General features: G+C 42.8%; 1 protein-coding gene across 2 annotated transcripts in view; it reads right to left on the reverse strand.

Annotated features, from left to right (window-relative positions):
* Positions 1 to 25,192, reverse strand: part of PRKCA (protein kinase C alpha) — a 498,125-nt gene that overhangs the window by 425,225 nt on the left and 47,708 nt on the right. The window contains exon 1 of one of the 2 annotated variants that reach the window (XM_063706165.1): positions 5,563 to 5,691. The exons of the other annotated variant lie outside the window; for it this stretch is intronic. Within the exon in view, the coding sequence (XP_063562235.1) occupies positions 5,563 to 5,653 (91 nt within the window). The 5' untranslated portion in view covers positions 5,654 to 5,691. Of the gene's footprint in view, positions 1 to 5,562; positions 5,692 to 25,192 lie in introns of those variants that run through there. 2 annotated transcript variants of the gene reach the window in all.

A 25,192-nucleotide genomic window follows, 5' to 3' on the forward strand; every position in this document is an offset into this window, starting at 1 on the left:
AGGAGTCACCAGCTACCAGGACAAAATTCAGAGGTAAGGGGATCAGCTAGAAGCACCATCGACTCCATTTCCAACCAAGCAGACCAAGGAAGAATGAACCATCCATCACTATACAGCCCATATAGGTATCTGGCTTCAGCCAGCAAGTCCAATGCAAAAGTTGCCTGTTGTACAAACCCGGTACCCTTAAGTCTTCTGAGACCAGGGTTTTTCCGGGTGACAGGCAACAAATATTCATTAACCAGGTGAAGGAACTTCCTTTTCCTCAATCACTTATTACTTACAATTGGACTGATTTCATTTTCAACTGTGTTCATTCTCAAGATCTCCCTCGACGCTTAATCCTCCCAGAACTTCTGCTCACCTGAAATCTTCCACCGAATATACAGGTAAAACTATAAATTCTCCCATTAAGCTATTACCCCCTCAAGGCTGCATACCATGCAGAAGGATAAAGATTCAACAGAATAAAGAATGCAACTAAGGCCGGGTACGGTGTCTCATGCCTGTAATCCCAGCACTTCGAGAGGCCAAGGTGGGCAGATTGCTTGAGGCCAGGAGTTTGAGACCACCCTGGGCAGCATGGTGAAATCCCACCTCTACTAAAAATACAAATAAAAAATTGGCCAGGCATGGTGGCAAGTGCCTGTAGTCCCAGCTACTCGGGAGTCTGACACACGAGAACTGCTTGAACCCAGGAAGCAGAGGTTGCAGTGAGCCAAGATCAAGCCACTGTGCTCCAGCCTGGACGACAGAGCAAGACCCTGTCTCAGAAAGAAAAAAAAAAAAAAAAAAGAATGCAACTCAGCAGCCTGCACTTAGCAGACACTCAGTCAAGTGGCAGTTGTAATTAAGTCATCACATCCCTCCCCTGCAGCTCCCCACAGACCAGGAAGCCTGCTCCCTTTAACAGTGTCAAACAAGACTTGATTGTTTGCTTGCTTGCTTAATTAATTCAGGGGGCTGAGGTGCAAAGGGGACTGGAGGATGAGGATGGAAATCAGAGAGCAAGTCTCCGCTAGGCTGGGCTGATGCCATGGTAACGCCAGCATGAGGCCCTGTAAGCAGCAGAGGAGTCTGGGGCGACACCCGTGTGACCTTGATAGCACCAAACCCAGAAACAGATATGCGGGCCCTCAACCAACAGTCTCTTAGGAGGAGGAACACCCCAGCGCTCCCCCACCGGGGACTGAAGCCACAGACAGCAGTCCGTGCCACTTAGCACACAGAAGAGCTGGCAAAGCGGGGACACATGGGCTGAGGGAGCTGGGTCAGGCGGGGAGAGCTGGAGGTGCTAGTTGAGGAGGTGGTGGAGGAAGTATTCATGGGAAAGCTCCAGGCGGAAGGAAGGAACCCTGGATGCAGACCCTGCCCAGGCAGCAAGGGTGTGCTTCAGAGCCCTCCCTCCCTGGCCCATCCTCCCTTGCGGACCCCTCCCTGGCTCATCCCCTTCCAGGGGAGCACTGCCACCCCCAACATGAGATCCAGGACATGCACCCAGGTGAACAGCTGCCCTCAAACCCCCACTGCAGCAGCAGGGCCCCCACATCCCACTTCTGGAAATAAAGTAGCTGATCACCGGCGCACTGGGCTCCTTATTAACTCTAAGGGCTCCTGGGGTGATAAGTAGGTGCTAAACAAGTGAGGACCATTTAAACTGGCTTCTCTCCTACATCCAAGCCTTGAATACTGAAGATGTTACAAACACAGAGGTAATCTACCCGATCTTAGGATGAAAAGTGATCGTGAAAACAGGAGGGAGGGTTTTAAGGGCCGCTTTCCTACAAAGATTAACTGGTTTAGCATCTCTGTGATTGTCCCTATGTAAATCCCTGAATGGCAAAAGCAATACCAAAATTAACCAACTTTCTACATTTAGGAAGCCATTAGAATTATCTGTTGGTTGACTTAATAACTGGCCGTTGGAAGAAAAAAGAAAATGCAGGGAAGCAGAAAGAAAAATTAATCAAATCACCAAACTCCTACAACTTGAATCGATACCATGAATATTTTGGGGTATTCATACAGGCCCTTTAAACAAAGTGTGTAGCTACTGCCCCAGGTGCAGTAATGCATGACAGTGAAGAAAGTACATGGGCTTTTGGGGAACATTTACAGGCTGTACGACCTTGGACAAGCCACTTACCCTCTCTGGGCCACAAGTCTCTCATCAGAAAATACAGATAATAGTACTTTAAACACACAGGTTTACGGTGAGGATTAAATGAGATAATGCGTTCCAAGTGTCCACCACATAGCAAGTACTCAGTAAATACTGGCTGTATTATGATATTTTTTTACAATGTGTTCTTTAACATGCTTGTTCACTTACATAAAAGATGATTATCAAACATCTTTTCATGACAGCAAATACACTACATTTTCATAGTTAATTGTTAGGTATATTTATTGTGCATGTGAGCCATAAATCAATCTCTCTCCCTTTGTTCCCCTCTTTTTTGAGAAGGAGTCTCACTCTGTCACCCAGGCTGGAGTGCAGTGGTGCAATCTTGACTCACTGCAACCTCCACCTCCCAGGTTCCAGCAATTCTGCTGGAACTCAGCCTCCCAAGTAGCTGGGATTATAGGTGCCCGCCACCAAGCCCGGCTAATTTTTGTATTTTAGTAGAGGCAGGGTTTTCACCATGTTGGGCAGGCTGGTCTCGAATTCCTGACCTCAAGTGATCTGCCTGCCTCGGCTTCCCAAAGTACTGGGATTACAGGTGTGAGCCACTGCACCCGGCCTGTTGCCCTTTTAGATTGCTGCCAGTTTATCCCTTTAAGAGATGGCACTGCAATGAGCATACTGACCCATTCATCCTGGCTCCCCCATTCAATTCATTTATTTAGGAAACTCCCCAGAGACAACTGCTGAAAAAGAATATACTTACATAGTTATGTGGGATTTGGCTTTTAAGAAAATGAGCAAAATTTAAGGATTTCAGGATGTCTCAAAATAAAGAATACACATAACATAAAATACAGTCACAAAGATTAAGCCAAGAATAAAAGTTTCTTAAATTTGGCGTGAGATTATCACCTCTCAGGAAAGTGTTTGTGGATGTATCACTGCTTACATTTAAAAAAAAAAACTGGTGATTCATCAGTACCGCCCAATTACCTACGAAATCAAAACTGAAATGTTCTCTCAATAAGAAAACTCCGAGTGGGTGTCTCCAGTGGTATATACAATACACGCACATCTTGTAGGTGATTTCAGTTAGACTTCTAATTTTGCCATTGTCAAGGAACTATAAGCTCATGCATCCAAGACGTTGGACTAAAATAGTGTTTCTCCAAGTCTGGTTCATAGACCGCCTGTGTCAGTGCAGACTCCTGGGTCCCATCTAGACCTCCTGAGTCAGGATCTCAGATGCAGAAGACACATTTTTAAATGAAGTCCCCAAGAGACTCATATACATGGTAAAATACAGCAGGTACCATCTTCATATCATCCATAAGTAATTACAAATATCCCATGCAACCCCCATTCCTGAAGTTTCCATCCACATTTTAAATCTTTCCAACTTCAGACCCTGGATACAGTGTCTCACTTTTCTACATTTGTTTAGATACAAAGCGCTTCAATTTTTCAGTTCAATTTAACAAAAAATATGAGACGCCTATAATACGCCAGGCATCAAGTAGGGAGTTTCGGAAGACTTGCCTTGTGCCCAAAGAACCACTCTGAAGGTGAAAATCCACCGTCTGGATTTTAGGCAATATTGCCAGATGACAAAGGGTTCGGTCATTCGATGGCACCCTGCCTGCTCTAATGTATCACCTAGTGGCCTTTAAAAAGCAACATATATATTACAGATAAAACAGTCACAGTGTCGCTTTATGCCAGGCCCTATTCTAAGAATTTTACACATAGTAATTGATTTCAATCTTACAGCCATCCAATGTGGCTAGTGCTCTTATGCTGTTATTATCCCCATGTTACAGATAAAAAAAACTGGGAGTCAAATAATTTGCCTGAATCACAAAGTTAGAAGTGGCAGAGCTGAGATGTAAACCCAGGCAGTCTGGGTCCAGAGCTGTGCTGTTCATCAACCAGAGCAGACTGTCTCTCTCAGGTTCAAAACTCACCCCCGGTTTCCACTGAGGAAGATCATTTTGAATGAGTCTTACATGTGGATCTGAACTTCAGAACGGTCATTTCACAAACATACAGAAAATGGTGAAAGGCTCTCATTCAGAACAGGTGGTTGAAACAATTCTCTCTCTTCATTCTGAACTCTTCTCAACCTCATCAGTGACTCCAAGGTAGGGTCAGGCAGTTTAGAATCAGGAGATGAGAATTCTGGCTGCACTGCTGATGCTAAGTGATTAACTCTAGATTTAACTCTTCATGGGTTTAAAATGTGGTATTTTGGACAAAGATGGGGGAACTTGGAAAGAAAAAACTGCAAAAATACATACATCATATCTTATTTGCTACTCGCATGCTATAATCAGATATAATCCCAAATTTGTTCTCTTTTGTTGGAAATAAACAGGATGTTATTTGTTTCGGAGATTCACTAAGGAGAAATGCTACAGGCAACATGCCCTCTTACATACCAGCCTGCCCCTGCATCTAGCTTATCTGTATAATACAGCACCTATGAGATTACACTCTGGGTTTGAACCCTAGCTTTGCTGCTTACTCTCTGCTCTCAAGCAACTTAACTTCTCTAGGCATCAATATTCTTCTCTGAAAAACAGAAAAATAGGATGGGCAGTGGTGGATCGTTTGAGTCCAGGAGTTCGAGACCAGCCTGGGCAACATAATGAGACCCCGTCTCTACAAAACATAAAATGTTAGCCAGGCATGGTGGCACGCACTTGTAGTCCCAGCTACTTGGGAGTCTGAGGTGGAAGGATTGCTTGAGCCTGGGAGTTCCAGGTTGCAGTGACCTGTGATCACACCACTACACGCATCTTGGGCGACAGAGTGAGACCCCGTCTCAAAAAAAAAAAAAAAAGAAAGAAAAATAGTACCAAATCTATAGCGCTATTGTGAGGATTAAATAATTATACAAAGTGCTGACCTCACATACTGCACCTGGCAATGCTCACTAACTGTTAACCACTGTTCGCCATCCCTGTCATTAAAGCTTATCAAAATAGCCAGCTGTGGTGGTGTGCACTTGTAGTCCCAGCTACTCCAGAGGCTGAGGCAGGAAAATTGCTTGAACCTGGGAGGCAGAGGTTGCAGTAAGCCGAGATCATGCCACTGCACTCTAGCCTGGGAGACAGAGCAAGACTCCATCTCAAAAAAAAAAAAAAAAAGTATCAAAATAGCTTTATTTATCGCTTCATTCAATATAATTATGTCTGTGCCACTGTGGAGGTTGAGGGGATGTGGAAGGACTGTCCTTACCGTCAGGAAGGCTTCCATCAAGTACAGGGAACAAGTAGGGCGACCACATGTTTGAGTCTGCCCAGACAATCCTGGTTTATGACTGTTGTCCCAGCTTAATTATTAATGGCTCTCCTCCCTTCACTTTCAAAAGTGTCCTGGTTTAGATGATAAATATGTTCACCCTAATGATAAGACAACTGAGCTAGAAATACCTGCAGTGCTTGGCAGTACCGAACAGGTCTCCCGGCAGTGATGCAAACAGGCTGCTCGAGTTCTTTGGGGATGGAAAGCTCCATTCTGCATGTGGAGGGAAGGAAGGACACTTGGAGGTAGCAGTGGCAGGGGCTCAGCAGAGGCGGAGGATGCCTGGGACAGGAATGCAGCCAACTCAGATGGAGGATGGAGAAGCCCAGCACTCAGTGGGCCATCACTCCACCCATCCCCTCTGTTCTCCCAGAAAAGAGTGGACAGAGCCAGATCCAATAGTGAAAACGGGCAGGTGCATTGCTTATTGCTCAGCAATGCCACAGGTTTTACTGGACTAGTTGGGATAGAGATGGAAAATGCTTGGGGATGAAATAAGTACCTCAAGGCGTCCAAGTTAAAAAATTTCAAGCTTATTAATCCATCCCAGCACCAACTGCTTTAATCTGATCAACATCTAGCTGAAGTCAGCCTCAGGGAATTTTAATAAGAGGACAGGAAGAGGAGGAATCACCTGCAGAATCACTGATACCCCTCTCACAGGTCCCTCCTCCTCCCCCAGGTCCCTCCTCCTCCCCCAGGTGCCACCCTTGCTGTTTTAGGAGGGAATTTTGGAACCAGACAGCAATCTTCACATGATCCTCCCATGGAAGTACTGGGATATCTTGGACCTCATTAGGCTGGGGTAGTCACCAAAGCTCATAAAAAAGAGGCAAAATCTTGGAGGCTCTGCAATAGCATCATCTGTGATGAAACTCCAGGACTTTACAGGTTTTACCCGGGCCTTCCCTTAGGCAGAGTTTCTGATCAACATAAGCTGAATTATAAGCTGTATTATCTGAATTATGGCTAACACACAGCTCTGGCCTAATGCCTACAAGCCACCCTTTCACAACCACTTGGGAAGAAGGTGACAGAAAAGGACTGATGGAATATTCTAGAATGAGATGTTTGAGAAGAAAGCTCACGGAATCATGGAGTCAACCCCCCTCACAATCTACAGATTAGGAAACTAAAAGCTAGAGAGGTTGAGATGTCTCCTGGGTCAGGTGATTTGGGCCAGGCCAGGGAGCAAGACTCAGGCCTCTAGCTAACCCCTTTACTCTAAAACCAACTAAGCTGAGAGGTCAACATGAATTGCAGTACTTTACATTTGTATAAAACTTAATTTGTGAAATTGTGTCCACATCTATCTTCCCATAGGAAGCACCTTTTCTGTCTTTATATTATGAATGAGAAACATGAAATACGCAGGCTAAGAGACCAGGCATGGTGGCTTATGCCTGTAATCTCAGCACTTTGGGAGGCTGGGGTGGGCAGATTACTTGAGCTCAGGAGTTAGAGACCAGCCTGGACAACATAGCGCAATCCCGTCTCTACAAAAAAATACAAAAATTAGCCGGATGTGGTGGTGTATGCCTGTAGTCCCAGCTACTCAGGAGGCTGAGGTGGGAGGATCACTTGAGCCTGGGAGATGGAGGTTGCCTTGAGTCGAGATCGCACCACTGCACTCCAGCCTCGGTGACAGAGACCCTGTCTCCAAAAAAAAAAAAAAAAAAAAAATATATATATATATATATATATATATATACACACACACACACACACACACATATATATACACACACATATAGATAAACACACACACACACATATGTGTGTATATATGTAGGCTAAGGGATTTGCTCCAGACCAAAGGTCACTGGAATCGTCAACAATTGAGCCTAGATTTTCAAAATCCCCAATCACCTACAGTAATTTAACTTAAAATGCACAGAATTCTGTACAAGGTAAGAATCGCCAAAATTAACCTTCAATCTCTTACACAGATGTTCTGGTAGAAATGCCACTGAATGGATGGCTGGGATCCCACAGTTGGAGTTCTGATTTCACAGTATTGACCAATCTGCCAAGTACCTCTCAGAACAGTATGGTGATGTGATGTTACTCATTCATGTTACTCCCTATGAAGAGGAACTGCACCTGTAAGTTATTTTATAAACACAGGGAATTCATTGTAACTGATACCTCTTAAGTGCTTATTTAGGATTAGCACGCAACAGTTTATTGAGCAGCTATTTTGCAGAGGGTCTTTCACCTGTTCACTTTAGGTTTGTGAGCATAGTCTCATAAATTGGTATCCATTTAGCAAATGAGAAGACATAATTAAGTTGAACATTGCCAACCTGCCCAATACCATAAAGCCAGCAAAAGCACAGCTCAGATTCAAACTGGTCTTATGAGGCCAGGAACTAATTGTTTTGACTACAACAGGACAGCTTTTATTTAACCTAAGTAGACATTTAACCAGGAGAGAAAAATAGACCTGATGAGACCATTTTACCCCATTTACTATCAAGACCATCTTTTAGGATGCAACAGTGTAACAGACTCTGAAGGGCTGAGAAGATCACTTAGAAAGGTACAGAAATAGCAGAGTTCCAAACGTCTAAGACTTTACATTTTTAATTCCTTTTAACTACTGTTTTAGGTACAGCAGTGGCTTTTCCTGGATATCTCTCTCACCTCTGTCACTTCTATTTAACAGTCTCTGGCTTCCAAACCATCATTTTTCACCTGTCCTCCCAGCTCTCACTAAGTCTTTTATCCGCAGGTGTGATCAGGGGCTTTTTCTTAGCTCAGGTTCCAAGCTGAGGAATTCTTGGCCAAAGGCCTGCGCACTTGTGCTGAACAGCAGGTTTCTTTGTAATTCCTAACATCAGCTTCCACAAAGCACACTTTTTTTCCATTAAAGAAATCAGATTTTGTGAACTCACCATGGTCCTGTTAGAAACTTATCAAACTCCTAAATTGTTTGCAAATTGAGGCCAGTTATACATGCCTTGCTTTTGGCACCCTGAAAGCAATGTTTTCGAAAGATTTTACTTTCATCCAATTATCTGAAAACAGAAAGGAGAGGGGAAGAGGGCAACCTGAAAACCTGAAAAGATCATTTTGACATGAAAATTATTGTTACATGGAGGCCAACGTGGAGTAAAAACCTCACCTGTTCCTCTCAATGCATGTCACAATTTAGATGATGATTTAGTTTAAAATTTGCTCACTATGAAGTACTTTTTTAAAAGACTGATTTTGGAATTTTGTGAGTGTGCTTTGTCTCTAACTTAAATCATATTGAGTCAATAATTTCTTCAATCCACAAGAGATACACATAAGATTTACTGGAGTAAAAATGTCTCATTCTTTCTTTTCAAGGAATTCAGCCAACAGAGCAAGCCAGCTACTCACAGTTCACCTATAGCTCGCTCTACCCATTATGCAGCTGGCCTGTGAGTTACTTCTCATTCTCCTTTCTCTTCTAGTTCTGCTAGCTCACCCCTTCAAACTCACTGCTATTATTTAACTTTGACAAACTTTCTACAACTAATTCATCTCCTCAATTCAGCTAATAGGTCAATTAAGATCTCTTCCCAGATTGTTTTTTCTCTGTAGAAAACAAAACTGCCCAATCACTTTCTAACTTCGGCACCAGGCCCTGAAAATAAGACCGCAAAGGCAATTTACTTTTAATAAGTTAGTCAGGTGCATATCCCTATGAAAAAGCCTCGCTGGAAAACAGAGTAATTAATAAAAGCCTCAGAAAATGGTGTAAAAAAGTTTTGCTTTAAAGCATACTTTCTACCTATAGCAATCTATATTTGTACTTATTAAAGACCTTGTAAGGCTTCTGGATTTTTTTTCGTTTAAGTACTGTAAATTGCATCATGAATAAAACACATAAAAAGGTCGCCTGTGTTGACATCTAAAAGGTTATCTATATGATTGTTATCCTTAAGGCTATACACTTTAAAAAGCAGAAAGCTTTTTAGAGCTGATCACATTATGACAATCTGTAGGGATGGTTCCAGTGGCAGATTTACAGTTATCACAATCTTAAGGATAAAGCAAACTTCAAAAGTACAAAGCATATTGGTCATGAGATGGACACCTAATACAAATGTCTCCATTCACATTTCTCAGACTACTCAGGAGAGACAACAGTTGCCTATTTGAAATGTTTTCTGCATAGAAACAAAAGGTAAATGAGTGCTGCCTTGCTGTCAATGCTCAATTCATAACAACAAAGAAAAACCATGGCTCAGATAACGTTAATTGGTGCATAATAAATCATTTATGTGAGCCTTTGGCATGCGTTTTATACTTCTGCTTAAATAAGAAAGCAGACGATAATCAGGGAGTATTAAACATTCATACGTCTGTTTTCTCAGTGGATATATGCTCAGTAAGATCAATTTTCTGTCAAGGAGAATTATCTTCATTTTAAGAAATATTTATTGAGCGTTTAGGGATTACACAGGACTTATTCCAGGTACCAAAGAGTATACAAAGAGTTAATCTATTTGGAGGAAGTAAATATAGCTGCCTGTAAGTAACTATAGGATAAAGGCAGAGTAAAATCATCAGTAAAGGGAAGCCATTTAGTGGCTAAGAGCACAAAGCCTGGGTCAAACATATCTCAGGCAGTTTCCTCTGAAAAGGGGATTAAATGAGATCATGTACCTGAAGGGCTTAGTCCAGGGCTTGGGTCATCTACTCACACCCTCTCCTTTTCTTCCTCCTACTTAAGCTGCAGGAAGCCAGCAAGACTGATACACCTTCCTCCCACTTCTCTCTCCTCCCTCCGGTAGAATACATTTAATACCAAGACTCATTATCCCAACTGTCTTGCTCAATAGATACCAGAAATCCAACAGAACACTGAACTTCGGGACTTTCCAGAAAATCTGCCCTAATTCTAGTGAATTCTCCCCACAAAAGCCACAAGAAAACTCCACTTATAAAGGCGAGAGTCTATTCTAGGAACTTCAAGATGCAAAGATAAATGCTGCTTTTACAATGTGAAGTCCCCTTTTTCTTTTCTCCTAAGGTTTGGGCTGCAATGTGTCTTTTCAAAGATTCTTACAGATAGACCTTTGGGGACTTTTTAAACACATACAATGGAAACTACTGCTTTTCAAAAACCTGGTACAATTAGATTTTACCTTCTTCAGTTCTGAAACAGTATGCAAGTGGGAAAATAGTATTCGAAAGCCTTCACTGAGCCACTCACGTAGAAGAAAAAAATCACATCAAAATTGGTCTAAAATCAGATGGGGTTATGCAGAAAACCATGATGGGATAGAAAAGTGGAAATGAAAGAGAAAACAGAAAAATCACTGGCTGAGTGAATCCATTAATGTGTGCCTGAGGGAGCCCCGTCAGCAGCCAGGGAGAACTGGAAACCCCAAATCAGGCGAAAACCATACTGCATCATATGTTACAGGCAGCTGCCAGGCATCAATCACACCCTCCCTGCTCCCGCACTCCCCCTACTTCAACCACATTGACTTTTGCTACTTTTTCTGGTAGAGCTAGCATCTTCCAGCCTCCATGTCTCTGTTCTTCGTTATCGTTCCCTCTCTCCTCTTCTCCATACAGGGCTACTTGTTTAAGGTACATCCATTCCCTAAGATCAAATTCAAATGTTACTTCCTTGATTCCTACTTTTTGGCACAAAACCCCTTTGGTTTTATGCCTCTGGAGTCATTTATTTTGTGTATTTTTTATGGTAAGTGACTCCCTTGTCTGTGATTCCTATGAATGAATAAATGAATTTACTGATTGATTGAGATGGGGTCTATGTTGGTCAGGCTGGAGTGCAGTGGCTATTCACAGGTGAGATCCCACTACTGATCAGCATGGGAGTCTTGATCTGCTCCAGTTCTGACCTGGGTAGGTTCACACCTCCCTCAGGCAACCTGGTGGTCCCCGACTCCTGGGAGGTCACCATATTGATGCCAAACTTAGTGCACTCAACTGGCACAGTGCACTACAGCTCAGAGCTCCTGAGCTCAAGTGATCCTCCTGCCTCAGCCTCCTGAGTAGCTGGGACTACAGGTGCACACCACTGCCCTTGGCTATAATCTCCTTTAAAAAGCCCATTCCAGGCCAGGCACGGTGACTCATGCCTGTAATCCCAGCAATTTGGGAGGCCAAGGCAGGCAGATCACAAGGTCAGGAGTTTCAGACCAGCCTGGCCAATATACTGAAACCCCATCTCTACTAAAAATACAAAAATTAGCCAGGCGTGGTGGCACGCGCCTGTAGTCCCAGGTACTCGGGAGGCTGAGGCAGAAGAATCGTTTGAACCCAGGAGGCAGAGGTTGCAGTGAGCCAAGATCGTGCCACTGCACTCCAGCCTGGGTGACAGGGTGAGACTCCGTCTCAAAACAAATAAACAAATAAATAAAAAAGCCCATCCCTAGTTTGTCCATTTCTATATCCACCCCATGGCTAGCACAGTGCAGAGCACATGGAAGATGCCCCTTAATTGTCTGCGAAATTAAATTGGCTTTATTGGAATAGCGCTCTTTCTTAATGAATTTACTTGTAACAAATACTATGAATTCACTAAATGATAGATAATTTGCCTCATTAAGAAATCATGACTTATTACTTATGGAAAGTAAGGAGCTGTCTTTACATTCAGATGGCTAGTTTGCTTTACTGAGGATAAAGGACAGCAAATCCCCAAGGCCAACACCAACGCTTCATTTTTCTGGTCTCACACTAAGAAAATCAGTAACTGTTTCCTCTAAGATTCCTTCCATGCAACTGTAATGGGAGAAGATTACCCTGTGTAAATAAACTTATGGTAAAATAACAAAAGGGTTGACTAAATAAAATAACAAAACAATAAAACACACACAGATAGACATGCAATGTTTACTACACACTTTGGCTAGCTGGTGCTCAATTTTGCAGTGTCTTTTCATCAAAATGTACATACCTGTGAAAGCAAAACAGGATGAATTTTAGTGTGAGTGAAAGGATGTACAACTGCTGGGATGTTTGGGGCACTTTAAAACTTTCTCCAACAGGTAAGATTTCTAAGATCTCTAGGATGCTATTCTGACAAAACTAGACATTGAGGTGCCTAAAAGCCCGCAAGGCAGCCAGGCGCAGTGGCTCACACCTGTAATCTCAACACTTCGGGAGGCTGAGGCGGGTGGATCACCTGAGGCCAGGAGTTTGAGACCAGCCTGGACAACATGGCAAAATCCCATCTCTACTAAATACAAAAATTAGCCTGGCGTGGCAGCACATGCCTGTAATCCCAACTACTCGGGTGACTGAGGCATAAGAATTGCTTGAACCTGGGAGGCAGAGGTCACAGTGAGCCAAGATCGCACGACTGCACTCCAGCCTGGGCTATATAGACTGAGACTCTGTCTCAAAAAATTAAAAAACAGAGGAAAAAAAAAAACAAAAAACCTGCAAGGCACCTCACTAGTTGAGGGAGACAGAAAAAATACATTTCCCCATCAGGTAAGATCAAAAGACTTCACCTGTTATCTCCTGTGTCCCAGGCCCATGAGACAAAAAGGTGAGACTTATCTCAGCCTCAAGGAGCTCAGGATCCAGTGAAGGCATCCAACAACCACCAGGCAATTATAACACTGAACACTGGAAATCGTGGGACAATTGAGCAGACGACAGATGACACCCAGCCTGGAGAGCCAAGAGGCATCAGGAAGGCTGAAGAGTGGGAGAGTCTGCTCAGAGGAAGTGGCACTAAAAGGTACAGGTGAGAAAGAGCTCAACCCAGCTGGGCATGGTGGTGGCTCATGCCTGTAATCCCCTGCACTTTGGGAGGCCAAGGTGGGTGGATCACCTGAGGTCTGGAGTTCAAGACCAGTCTGGCCAACATGATGAAACCCAGTCTCTACTAAAAATACAAAAAGTTACTCCAGTGTGGTGGCGCATGCCTGTAATTCCAGCTACTCAGGAGGCTGAGGCAGGAGAATCGCTTGAACCCGGGAGGCAGAGGTTGCAGTAAGACAAGATCGTGCCACTGCACTCTGGCCTGGGCAACAAGAGTGAAACTCCGTATCAAAAAAAAAAAAAAAAGAAGAAGAAAGAAAGAAAGAGCTCAACCCCTTCTAGAACACGCAAGTGGCTTAATAGAGCAGGTGATGAAAATTGTCACTAGATGATGCCATGGCCTCTATAGCAAGGCTGTGGGGAAACAGACACTCTCACATTGTTCTCTGTAAACCAGATTCCATGGGGCTTTGTGGAAACTGAGCCAAGGCCCACTTAGATTGGTGCCTGACGCAGAGAACATGTTCAGGAAATATTAACCACTAACAATTTTATTATCTACATTACTACATTAGGACAAGTACATCTGATTTACTTGATTTCTTAATAGAAAGCTAAAGTAAATATATAAACATTTAAGAAACAGTGACCACCTTCAATAAAAGAAAACTAATGGAAAACCAGAACCAGGAGGACTGGGTAGAGTCCATGCTGTTGGAGGAAAATAAAATCCAATGTATGGGCTGGCGCAGTGGCTCACGCCTATAATCCTAGCATTTTGGGAGGCTGAGGCAGGTGGATCACTTGAGGTCAGGAGTTCAAGATCAGCCTGGCCACTATGGTGAAACCTCATCTCTACTAAAATACAAAAATTAGCCAGGCATGGTGGCGGGTGCCTGTAATCCCAGCTACTCGGGAGGCTGAGGCAGGAGAATTGCTTGAACCCAGGAAGCAGAGGTTACAGTGAGCCAGGGTCACACCACTGCATTCCAGCCTGGGCAACAGAGCGAGACTCTATCCTAAAAAAAAAAAAAAAAAAAAAATCTAACGTATGCGTCTTTTGAAAGACTTACAAAGGAGAGAGATCAACTGATCTGGTACCTGCAGTGTCAAGACCGAAAAAGGATGATTCACAATGAATGACTTGTTGACATTTGGTTTGGTTGATATCAGTTACTCACATACCCAAGGACAAGTTCATTCAGAGTAGTTTTCCTTGGAAACATCCTTCCTATCTACTGCCGTGAAGCCAGCTCAGCAGCAACCAAGGCCGCATCATGTTGTAAATAATCTTCAGTGAAAACAATATGGTCACAGATCACTGAGAGCTTGTTGAAGCCTAAATTTGTCTCTTTCCCCACTTTTCTATTTTTAATCACCTACCCCAAATAAAAAGAAAAGTAATACGTAAAACCAGATAAAGATGATACTCTTAAATTCCTTCAACCAAAAGAAATGAAAACACGACTCCAAACTCATTCCCCAAACCTCCCTCTTCACTTCGAGACTTCCTCTAAGCACCACTTTGGAACTGACCACCCACCGCTCAATTGTTTCTGAACCCTTGGTTCAATGCAGCACTGGAAGGGCCAAAAACCTGCATTATCCAGTTCCGATGACAAGAGTGGGTTTTAAGACTTTCCATAAAAACCTGTGGAGGAGAGATACTGAAAATAGGAACCACTTATCCCTTAAATCTGACTCCTGCCTGAGGCTCCTGAACCACCTGAAATCGAAGAGCTTGTCCTTCCTCATTAGTATCCCTGTTCCCAGCTGCCACAAGCAACATTTAAGAGCCCTTCGGATATCCACCTTAGGGTTTCTTCCAATCCATGGCCTCCCCGCGCCACAACTTCCAGGCAGGGCCAAGGAATAGAGGACTTTCCCAGACCAGGCCATGCCTGCTAAACACTCGTCAGAGAATACGGTGGCAATGCCTATGAGAAAACAGTGATTTTTTTTCTCGTGGAGCAGCTAAGACTCATGGAGGACTGATGTTCTCCAGGCCTTTCCCCTGTCACCCTCAAGTACTAAAACAGAGTTCCAACCAAGTAAGGGCGGGCTGGCTTGGATCAATACCCACTGTCACCCCCTCAGCCAATGTGAAAGGGTCCCATGGTTTAGCCAAACTCTTCAGCTGTGGAAGCCCTTCCCTCCAACTTCAAATACTGCAAAGAAGTGAAATACAGTTAGGGTCTTGGTAATCAAGTTCGGCGATGTTTGAGTGGAAAAGTTATTGTGAAAGAATGGTTTTTATGATACTTCTAAGTGATATGAATATTCCTAATTCTACATATAAATTATCCTCTCAGAATCTAATTGTCTTCAAAGATGTCCTGACCATCACTGCTATAATTTTGGCCTTGAGAATATTAAATTTAAGGAGTGATAAAAACAGAGCTAAATAAGAGACATTTAAACAATGGGCAGTTTAGTAGGAGGTTAAATAGTCAGAGGCAACAAGAAATAATTACTTAATCCAGTTCTCCAAAAGAATAATTGCAACAAGCTTGCTTAAGGTACTTTGAGCTTTTGTGCAAGTTTATGCCTACTATAAATATTTCTATAATCCTTTTCTGTTCCCGACATACTTGAGAGAAGCCTAAAAGCATCTCTGAAATATTTTTGGTGCTGGCATAGAATAAACTGTTATTAATATTTGAGACGCAATTTACTGAGTTATCTGTCAACATCCTTCAACTTACCCCTCTGGATAATCTGTGGAAATTATTTATTTAGTATTTATTTCTACTAAATAAAACCACTGAGTCATCTCTTTAAATGACAATGACCTCAAGACATTGTTAAAGCCCTCCAGAGTTTCAGGCCCACATGGCCAGGGTGGAATTCTTCTATAAATGAGGCCTTAATCTGCTCAATGCTACATCTCTGAGAGGCTTATTACATGATGTGATATATTCCTAAGCAGGCAGGAAAACCAGTTTTCTGTGTATCAAATCCAGTTCAGAATAAACTAAGAAACTGATAATTTTTTTTAAGAAACCGGCAGCAGATTGCAAAATCATTTATAAGTTTATCATTTCTGTTGAGTGTAGGTTTTCAAAGAATTAAAGTGACGCGTGTCTGTGGGCTATTAGTGACAAAAGTTGGTGCCACTCAAGAATTTTCTGAGAAGCTCTTTATTGAGGGCTATCTTAGACTTAACATCACCTAAATTCACTTTTTAATTTACTTGGCTCTCCCCAAATTTGCTCTGGGAATGACAAATTGATAGAAAAATAAAATTTTGCACTAGATTTTCAAATAACTTTATTTTGGTTTTAACATGACCTCAGCTAAAATAAAAAAGCAATCAGCCCATGAAATGTGAGAACAAGGACTACGTCGAAAGTCATTATTAGCTTAAGACAAATTTTAACCTGATTTCATTATTCACCAGGATGAAACACTTCCTTAGCAGAACTTTTTTTAAAGGTACTCTCATCCTAATATCCTGTTAAATTTATTTCCAACTCCTGAAAGTGACACAACGTATGTAACCATAGAAATCAAGCAGAATATAGTGCTTGTTAATGTGGAGACACTTTTCCTTGTGGGAGTGGGGCCATTTGGACAGTAATCATTAAATGAATCAGCAATGAAGAGCTCTTGAAATCATTTCAGCAGAGCAAATGTGCCAACATCACTCTGGGGGTAAAGAAATAAAATTTTAAGAGGACAAGAAAAAAGGTACTGACGCATGTTTTGTATGCTGACCACCGAATGAACAAGAAACCCTGAAGTTCCACACATTATTACATTTGCTGCTACACTGTCAACAGCAAGGTAGTTATGTTTCTTCTTCTCAATATCATGTTAGCCTTAGGCTTGAATCTTTGAGAAAGGAAATGGGTAGAGTGTAATAGATTACCATCTATTAATTCACACATGTATTCATTACCATGTGCAAAGTACCTTCTAGGTACTAGAAGGGCAAAATATGAACAAATCTCATCTCTGGCTTCTAAGGACTTACACATTATGCAGCCATTCAAAGCATCAATTAAGTGATCAGTTAAGTTTATCTGGTACCCAAGAATGACACTGATTATTCAATTACAACGGAAGAGTTCCTCTGCCCTCCTGGGAATAACTATTTAAATTCAGTCCTCAAAGAAGGTAAGAATCTTGTCCAGGGAAAACCTCAGTGCATCAAATCCCATCCCAACGCTAATAAACTTTTTGGGCTTAAAAAAAAAAAATTGTGCTCTATGTGCATGTGTATCAATTAGAATAGACTAATATGACACAAACAAGTACTTATTGAACTTTTCAAATGTTCAAGAGATCTAATTATAAAGTTATAAAATATTAACTCCAGAACAAAAGGCAATTCTATTATAATCATCATATAATTCTAATTAATATAATTAAATTCCATAATTTTTGTTACTCTTTTCTCTGCTTCCAAGTTCACCAGAAAGAACTGGCTTACCAAGGCACTCATCTCCAATCATTCTGTTGTCCATCTGCACTTCCATGGTACCGTTTAGAATACGAGCCAGGTTTCCCTTCCAAACTAGTATAAGAGTCTGTGTTCCTATTGACACGGCATTCAGTGGGACTTCTAATAACATAACTTAAATCACATTACTTACTTTACTAGTTATTCATGATAATCATCATCTACCAAACATACACCATGAATCACACATACATTACCTCTCATTTAATAAGCACAAACTCCTATGAGAAAGGTAGTATTATTTCTATTTTATAAACGAGAAAACTCTGCCAGGAAAAGTTAAATTACTTATCCAAAAACCACAGCTAACAAGTAGCGCCAGTATTCAACCCTGTTGTAATTCCAAAGCCCCTACTGCTATACCATCTTCCTTAACAGAATTAGAAATAGACATTTTTTATAATGATCATAATGCATTCGAAGTCTAAATATAAAATTGCATATTATAATACATTGGGATTTATTTGCTTATGCCTCTGCTGCCTGTACTGTCAGCACAGACCTCATTATTCTTAACAACTCAAAGCTGGCTTTGTATCTACAGCTCATTGCCATTAAAAAGTATAATAGTAATAAAAGCAGAAAGCCAGATGCAAGACCCAAGTGTGACTTAGACCACAGCTGCCTCTAGTGCCCTCCCCCACCACCCAGCTTCAGCACCCTCTCTGTCTGTCTCCTTCCACCAGTTCCTGTACCCATGACTCAGAGCTGGCACTCAGGAGCCATGAAGCACACTTGAGAGAACTGTTAGCCTGGGACCCTCATTTCCCAGCAACCCTGCCCCATCAAACTATCTTTGCAAAAGACAAGATTTCTGGACCCCAAAGAATTCATTTTGGCTGGGCGTGGTGGCTCACGCCTATAATCCCCAGCACTTTGGGAGGCTGAGGCAAGTGGATCACTTGAGCCCAGGAGTTCAAGACCAGCATGGGCAACATGGCAAAACTCCGTCTCTCCCAAAAGTAAAAAATCAATAAATAGCAGGGCATGGTGGTGTGGCTGTAGTCTCAGCGACTCAGGAGGCTAAAGTGGGAGAATCACCTGAGCCCAAGAGGTGGAGGCTGCAGTGAGCTGAAATCACACCACTCCAGTAGCACTCCAGGCTGGGAAATTGGAGTAAGACCCTATTTTTTAAAAAAATATTTAAAAAATCATTTTAAGGGTTATGTTTATCACCACAGCAAACATTTCTGGCTGATTTTCAAGTCTCATTCACTTTTAGATATCCATCTGTATGGTGTTTTGTTTGTTTTGTTTTTGTTTTTGTTTTTTTGAGACGGAGTCTCACTCTGTCACCCAGGTTGGAGTGCAGTGGCACGATCTCAGCTCACTGCAACCTCCGCCTCCTGGGTTCAAGCGTCAGCCTCCCGAGTAGCTGGAACTACAGGCACCCGACACCACGCCCGGCTAATTTTTTGTATTTTTAGTAGAGACGGGGTTTCACCGTGTTAGCTAGGATGGCCTCGATCTCCTGACCTTGTGATCCGCCTGCCTTGGCCTCCCAAAGTGCTGGGATTACAGGCGTGAGCCACCGTGCCGGCCTATATGGTGTTTTGTTATGCAAATAATGTTGGTGTCTTTTAAAAAAGTGGATGATAAAGAAAATCAAGAAAATGAAAAGAAAAAAGTCTTCTATCATCTCGTCCTTTACACCATCACTGTTCAGGTATTTTAAAAACTGGATTAAAAAAAAAATCACCGATGGGCATGGTGGCTAATGCCTATAATCCCAGCACTTTGGGAGGCTGAGGTGGGTGGGTCACCTGAGATCAGGAGTTTGAGACCAGCTTGGCCAACATGGCAAAACCCCACCTCTACTAAAAATACAAAAATTAGCTGGACGTGGTGGCACATGCCTGAAATCCCAGCTACTCGGGAGGCTGAGGCAGGAGAATCACTTGAACCCAGGAGGCGGAGGTTGCAGTGAGCTGAGATCATGCCATTGCACTCCAGCCCGGGCGACAAGAGCAAAACTCCATCTCAAAAAAAACATCACTTTAATCATACTGTGAATATAATTTACTATCTTTCCTATAATTGGGAAGGTATATTTTCAAGAGCATTTTTCCATACTTATCCTAAGCAATGATTTGAAAGGATACTTAATATTCTATTACTTGAATATACAGTACCAATCATCACTGAATCATTTCCCCCAAAACTGGAAAAGGATGTTTCCAATGTTTTTGCTGTTATGAATAAACCAGCAATGGGCAGGCTCATTGTGGAAAAATCTTCCTCCATATTCAAGATTACTTGCTCAGGGCCAATTCTCAAAAGCAGATTTGCTGGGTGACAGGATAAACTGACTCTCAAAAGTCGAAATGATGATGGCAGCCACGATCATGGTGATGACAAAATTATTTTGGATGTACAAAAAAACTCAGAATGATGTTAACACACACCCATGCACCCGCCACTAGACTGAAATTTAATGGTGGAAATTCAAGACCCAGGAAGCAAATGCAGAAATACCTCAGGAGCTCCATCACCACTGCACAAGCAGGTGCAATTCTTAACTCTGAAAAGCCTAGAAATGTACAGGTTAAGTCTCCAGGCAAGGAGAGGAAGGAGCCTCACCACCTCCCTTTCATCAGCACTTCCCTGAGTTTTCATTAGCACATACAGCAGGGTTTAAAAGGATCTGGGTTGGCTGCCAGCTTAAGATTGAACGAGAATGATCTCAGTTTTAATGAAGCCCTTTCTGAAAAGAAAAAAAAATGTGTTCAATGAGAAAATCTGACCTCTAGGAATGTGGAGATTATTGTGGTTAGCAAATGCCATGAAATGTGCTTATTGTGAAATTCAGTTTTTCAGAAAATACCACGTGCCAAAGATCATTTCCATGTTCACTCTGTTTTCGCCCCCTCGAGCAACTAGAGTTCATCATAGGATGACAAAATGTAACCATGTATAGGAAAGCAAATACCTTGTTAGGATGCTGAAAACAAGTAGAAAATAACCATCAATAACAGTAAAAATGATGTTCTCCCCTGACTGTACTAGAAGATACAAAGAAATATCACAAAAAGGCGAAAGCATAAATGAAAATTAAATTTGTTTGATCATCCTTTTGCAGAGGAAAAAAAAGTACTTTATTTATGTGCAAGGCAATATCATCTTTTAATAGCTACAGGACACATTACTATTATCCTGCTGCTTCTCGGCTGGAGAAATAGGATTAATGGCCTAAGAGGGAAGAGCTTAAACTGATTAGTCAAGTAGGCAGTCCGAGGCCAAATATGCAGGAAAAGGGGGCAGCCCTGTTTTCTGTGAGCCAATGTCCTGCAGAGGAAAAAACCTGGGTGAACCCAGGCTGGTCCAGGACCTTAGACGGCAACTTAAATGAAGAGGGGTTTTAATCTTCTATTTTCAAAATATACTCCAAATGACAGAGACCAGACTTACATTGGCTCCCAACACAGCTTAGATCCTACAAAGCCGTTTCAGAATGGCCACCATTCATCCATTTACACCACCATCAGTATTGATTAAACCACTACCATGCTCAGCATCCTGTATGCAGAGGTGAGGACCCAGAGCCTGCCTGCATGGAGCAGAGCTGCATGTATTTAATTATTCTGTCTGGTAAGAACCCTAAATGTACATGACTCATAACAAAAATAATTCTTTCTTAAGTTTGAGTCCTGGTGTGCTGGGTTGGAATTATCTTTGAGATCACTGCAGACCAATTCCTTCATTCTGCAAAAGAAACAATGGACTCTGGAGATACACACCAACCAACTCAAGGACACAATTCAGGAAGAAACAATGTTCGCGTCTGCGATCCTAGCCACGAGCTCTCTCAACAAAACAGATGACACAAACTTATTTGAAGGAATCTGATTCCCAAATCATAAAATTTCAAGATAAACTACATGACGTGTGCGATGGTGATCCTTGTCAGCAAAGTAGCATAAAACCTGTCTCTGACATTCTAACTCAGGACTAAGGAGGCAATTCTAGAAGCTGAGAAAGCAGCATTGGTGAAAAAAAAAAAGTTCCCAGTGACTGAGGCTGCTCTGAGAGCTGAAGCAAGATCCCTGTTTGCAGCCCACCGGGGCTATAAAACACAGAGCAAGCCACAAAAACCTCAGACCATCTTAATTCCTTCATTTCCAAATTATTTTCCACACACTGTTTCTATTGGGGGAATTCTTCGGTGCTTTCTTTGAGAAAGAGTCTCGCTCTGTCGCCCAGGCTGGAGTGCAATGGCCCGATCTTGGCTCACTGCAACCTCCGCCTCCCGGGTTCAAGCAATTCTCCCGCCTCAGCCTCCTGAATAGCTGGGATTACAGGAGCAGGCCACCACACCCGGCTAATTTTTGTATTCTTAGTAGAGACGGGGTTTCACCATGTTGGCCAGGCTGGTCTTGAACTCTTCACCTCAGGTGATCCACCCACCTCAGCCTCCCAAAGTGCTGGGATTACAGGTATGAGTCACCATGCCCAGCCCCTTGGTGCTTTCAAAACAGAAGTCGGAAGGGAAAGCAAACTCCTTTTCTGAATCAAATCACCTGATTATATCTGCTGTCCAAAGGATACCTATCATAAAATTCGGCACACAGCCCAAGTAGAAGGTTACCAAAAGCAATCAGAAAAATTAAAGATTAGGATCAAAATGAGTCATCAAAAATGGTTAAGCTTCACCAAAATGTGCAGAAAGATCTGCTTGTGCTGTACTTAATGGAAAGGATTTCAAATGTTAAATCTAGGACATACCCCTTTAACCAGGGGACTTTATTAGTTTAATGCAAATCATAGCCACCCAGCTGTGTAGTAGATCTCTGGAGTGCATGGCATAAAAAGAACCTATCTTCACTGCAACCAGGTAGTTGGTTGACAATTAGCAATAACTCTTGAGAGACTAAAACGTCTAACAGGATATTAAAAACAGATACCGAAGAAATACATAGAAATATAAATGGCTGGATAAAATTATTTCATCTCTGAAAAATCAAGAACACCCTTCATATACCATTCTTCACCACTTCCCTCCTCCCCAAACCCTAAAATAATACAACTCAGGCCGGGCACGGTGGCTCATTCCTGTAATCCCAGCACTTTGGAAGGTAGAGGCAGGCGGATCACAAGGTTAGGAGTTCAAGACCAGCCTGGTCAACATGGTGAAACCCCGTCTCTACCAAAAATACAAAAATTAGCTGAGTGTGGTGGCACGCACCTGTAGTCCCAGCTACTCGGGAGGCTGAGGCAGGAGAATCACTTGAACCCAGGAGACGGAGGTTGCAGTGAGCTGAGATTGCGCCACTGCACTCCAGCCTGGCAACAGAGAGAGACTCCATCTCAAAAAAAAAAAAAAACCTCAAAAAACACCACAAATTCAAGATGCTCTTTTTTCTCCTGATATTCTTTCCCTTTCATCTGCCCTAAAGCTATCCAGAAGAATGTCAACCACCTCAGTAGAATTATCACTTAGCCCTGCAGCAGAGAACTCCTGGGCTGTCTGCAGAGCCCATGCCCTGCTCTTGATAGTTCATTTCATGGTCACAGAAAAGCCTCCAGGCCTCAGATAGTTCATTTCATGATCACGGAAAAGCCTCCAGGCCTCAGGAAGACACTGATGAGTTCCCTCAAAAGGCAGAGCAGAAAATAATTAGAAATAAAGGAAATAGGGTACTGTCCGGACCCTATGGCTTGCTCTGAGTTTTGTAGCCCTACTAGACTATTTCCAGAACCCTGAAATAGCTTCCAGACTCTGGGATCTCACGTCAGCCCTCTAAGCCACGTTTATTCCCCAGCCCCATTCCCATGAGCAGAGTTCATTGGACTGGGGTAGACAGCTGACCACATCGGGCCAACCAAATTCTTCCTCAGGAATTTAAACAGAGACTTGTGTCTGTCTGCATTTGAACTTGAAGGCAGAGGTATGCTCACGACGTGACACTGCCAGTTTAGACCCTAAGAGCAGGGAAGTGGAGGAAGCCCAACCACTGCCACAGAGAACGAATCTGATACTGGGAGAGAAGCACGGGTGAGTCCCAGGGTTCTCGGGGTGAAAGAGCAGTGCCTTGGCTCCTGGTATTGCCCTAGTCCTGGTTTCAGACTCCCTTGTAGCCTGGCAGCATTTCCTGCCCTTCTCCCCATAAACCACCCTGTGAATCCTTATACAAATTCTACTTTTATGGTTTACGCTGGTTTGAGTAGGCATTTATTATTTGTAACCAATAAGATATAGTCACGTTTAATCATTTAAAAAGTTAATATTTAATGATTTATAACCCCAGGAGAATAGCTTATAGCACACATTTCTTTAGCAGCACATACTAAAATGTATTTGTTTCCAATGTCAAAATCTACTTTTTATGTTTCCCAATAGCCCTTTCTAAACACAGCCACATATAGGGTATTAGTACTCACTCTCCCTGGCCTACGGGATGAGCTCTCGAATCTAAAAACCTTGGGTGAAACATTTTACTTTCAGATCTTCAAACTGAGGAAAGAGTCTCACAGACTAAAACACATACCATAGGAACCAACACAATGCCAGGAACACTTGCTCAGGACTCAGAAACGGGGGCACCAAAACTGGGCTGGAGTTTAGGTAATAGCCACTAGCCATGGCAGTCCCTGCCCTGTCAGTTGGCATGCGCCCATAGCCTGAAGGAGGAAGTAAAATCAGAACAGTGCTAACACTTCATGGTTTTCCTGGCCAGGAAATTCGGCTGTACTCATTCAAGCATCCACCCATTCCACATTCACTGCATACCCACTCCCGACTACATACCAAGCTCAGCACCACACGATGGGGAATACTGGGGTGATTATGACAGACCCTGTCCACTCAGAGTTTCTTCCATCAAACATTCACACTTTAGTAAGACAGAGGAAACTGGCACACAGACAATTACATTGTACTGCAGTCCATGATAAAACGAGAAGTGTGGCAGATCGCAGCAATGCAGAGAAAGAACGCTGCGAGTTCCACACATTGAAAGGGAGGGAGGAAACCAGAGTCAACTAAACATGCCTCTGGACTGTGCATTTGCACACGAATGCTCATGGAAGGCTAGGGACTGTCAAAAACTGGTCCCAGGCTAGTCACAGTGGCTCACGTCTGTAATCCCAGCAGTTTGGGAGGCCAAGGCAAGCAGATTGCTTGAGCCCAGGAGTTCAAGGCCAGCCTGGGCAACACAGCAAAACCCCATCTCTACCAAGGGGAAAAAAAAATTAGCCAGGTGTGGTTGTGTGCACCTATAGTCCCAGCTACTTGGGAGGCTGAGGTAGGAGGATCGCTTGAGCCTGGGAAGTCAAGGCTGCAGTGAGCCACGACGGTGCCACTGCACTGCAGCCTGGGTGACAGAGTGAGATCCTGTCTCAAAAAAGATTACAAAAAATAATAAAACTGGCCCCAAACACAAATGAACAGAATTCCAAAGATGGAAAATAACATAATTTTAGATTTTTATTTCCATTTTCTGTTTCCTTTAGGAAAGGGAAACAGAAGTGGTCTCCCCTGTAATCAATCCCTCCCTGTCTCCTATGGGTCCACGGACACCCACATGAAAGACCCCAGCTCCCTGCCTGGGTGAGCCCCGGGCAGGACTGAC

Source organism: Gorilla gorilla, chromosome 4, assembly GCF_029281585.2.
Source record: "Gorilla gorilla gorilla isolate KB3781 chromosome 4, NHGRI_mGorGor1-v2.1_pri, whole genome shotgun sequence".
NCBI lineage: Eukaryota > Metazoa > Chordata > Mammalia > Primates > Hominidae > Gorilla > Gorilla gorilla.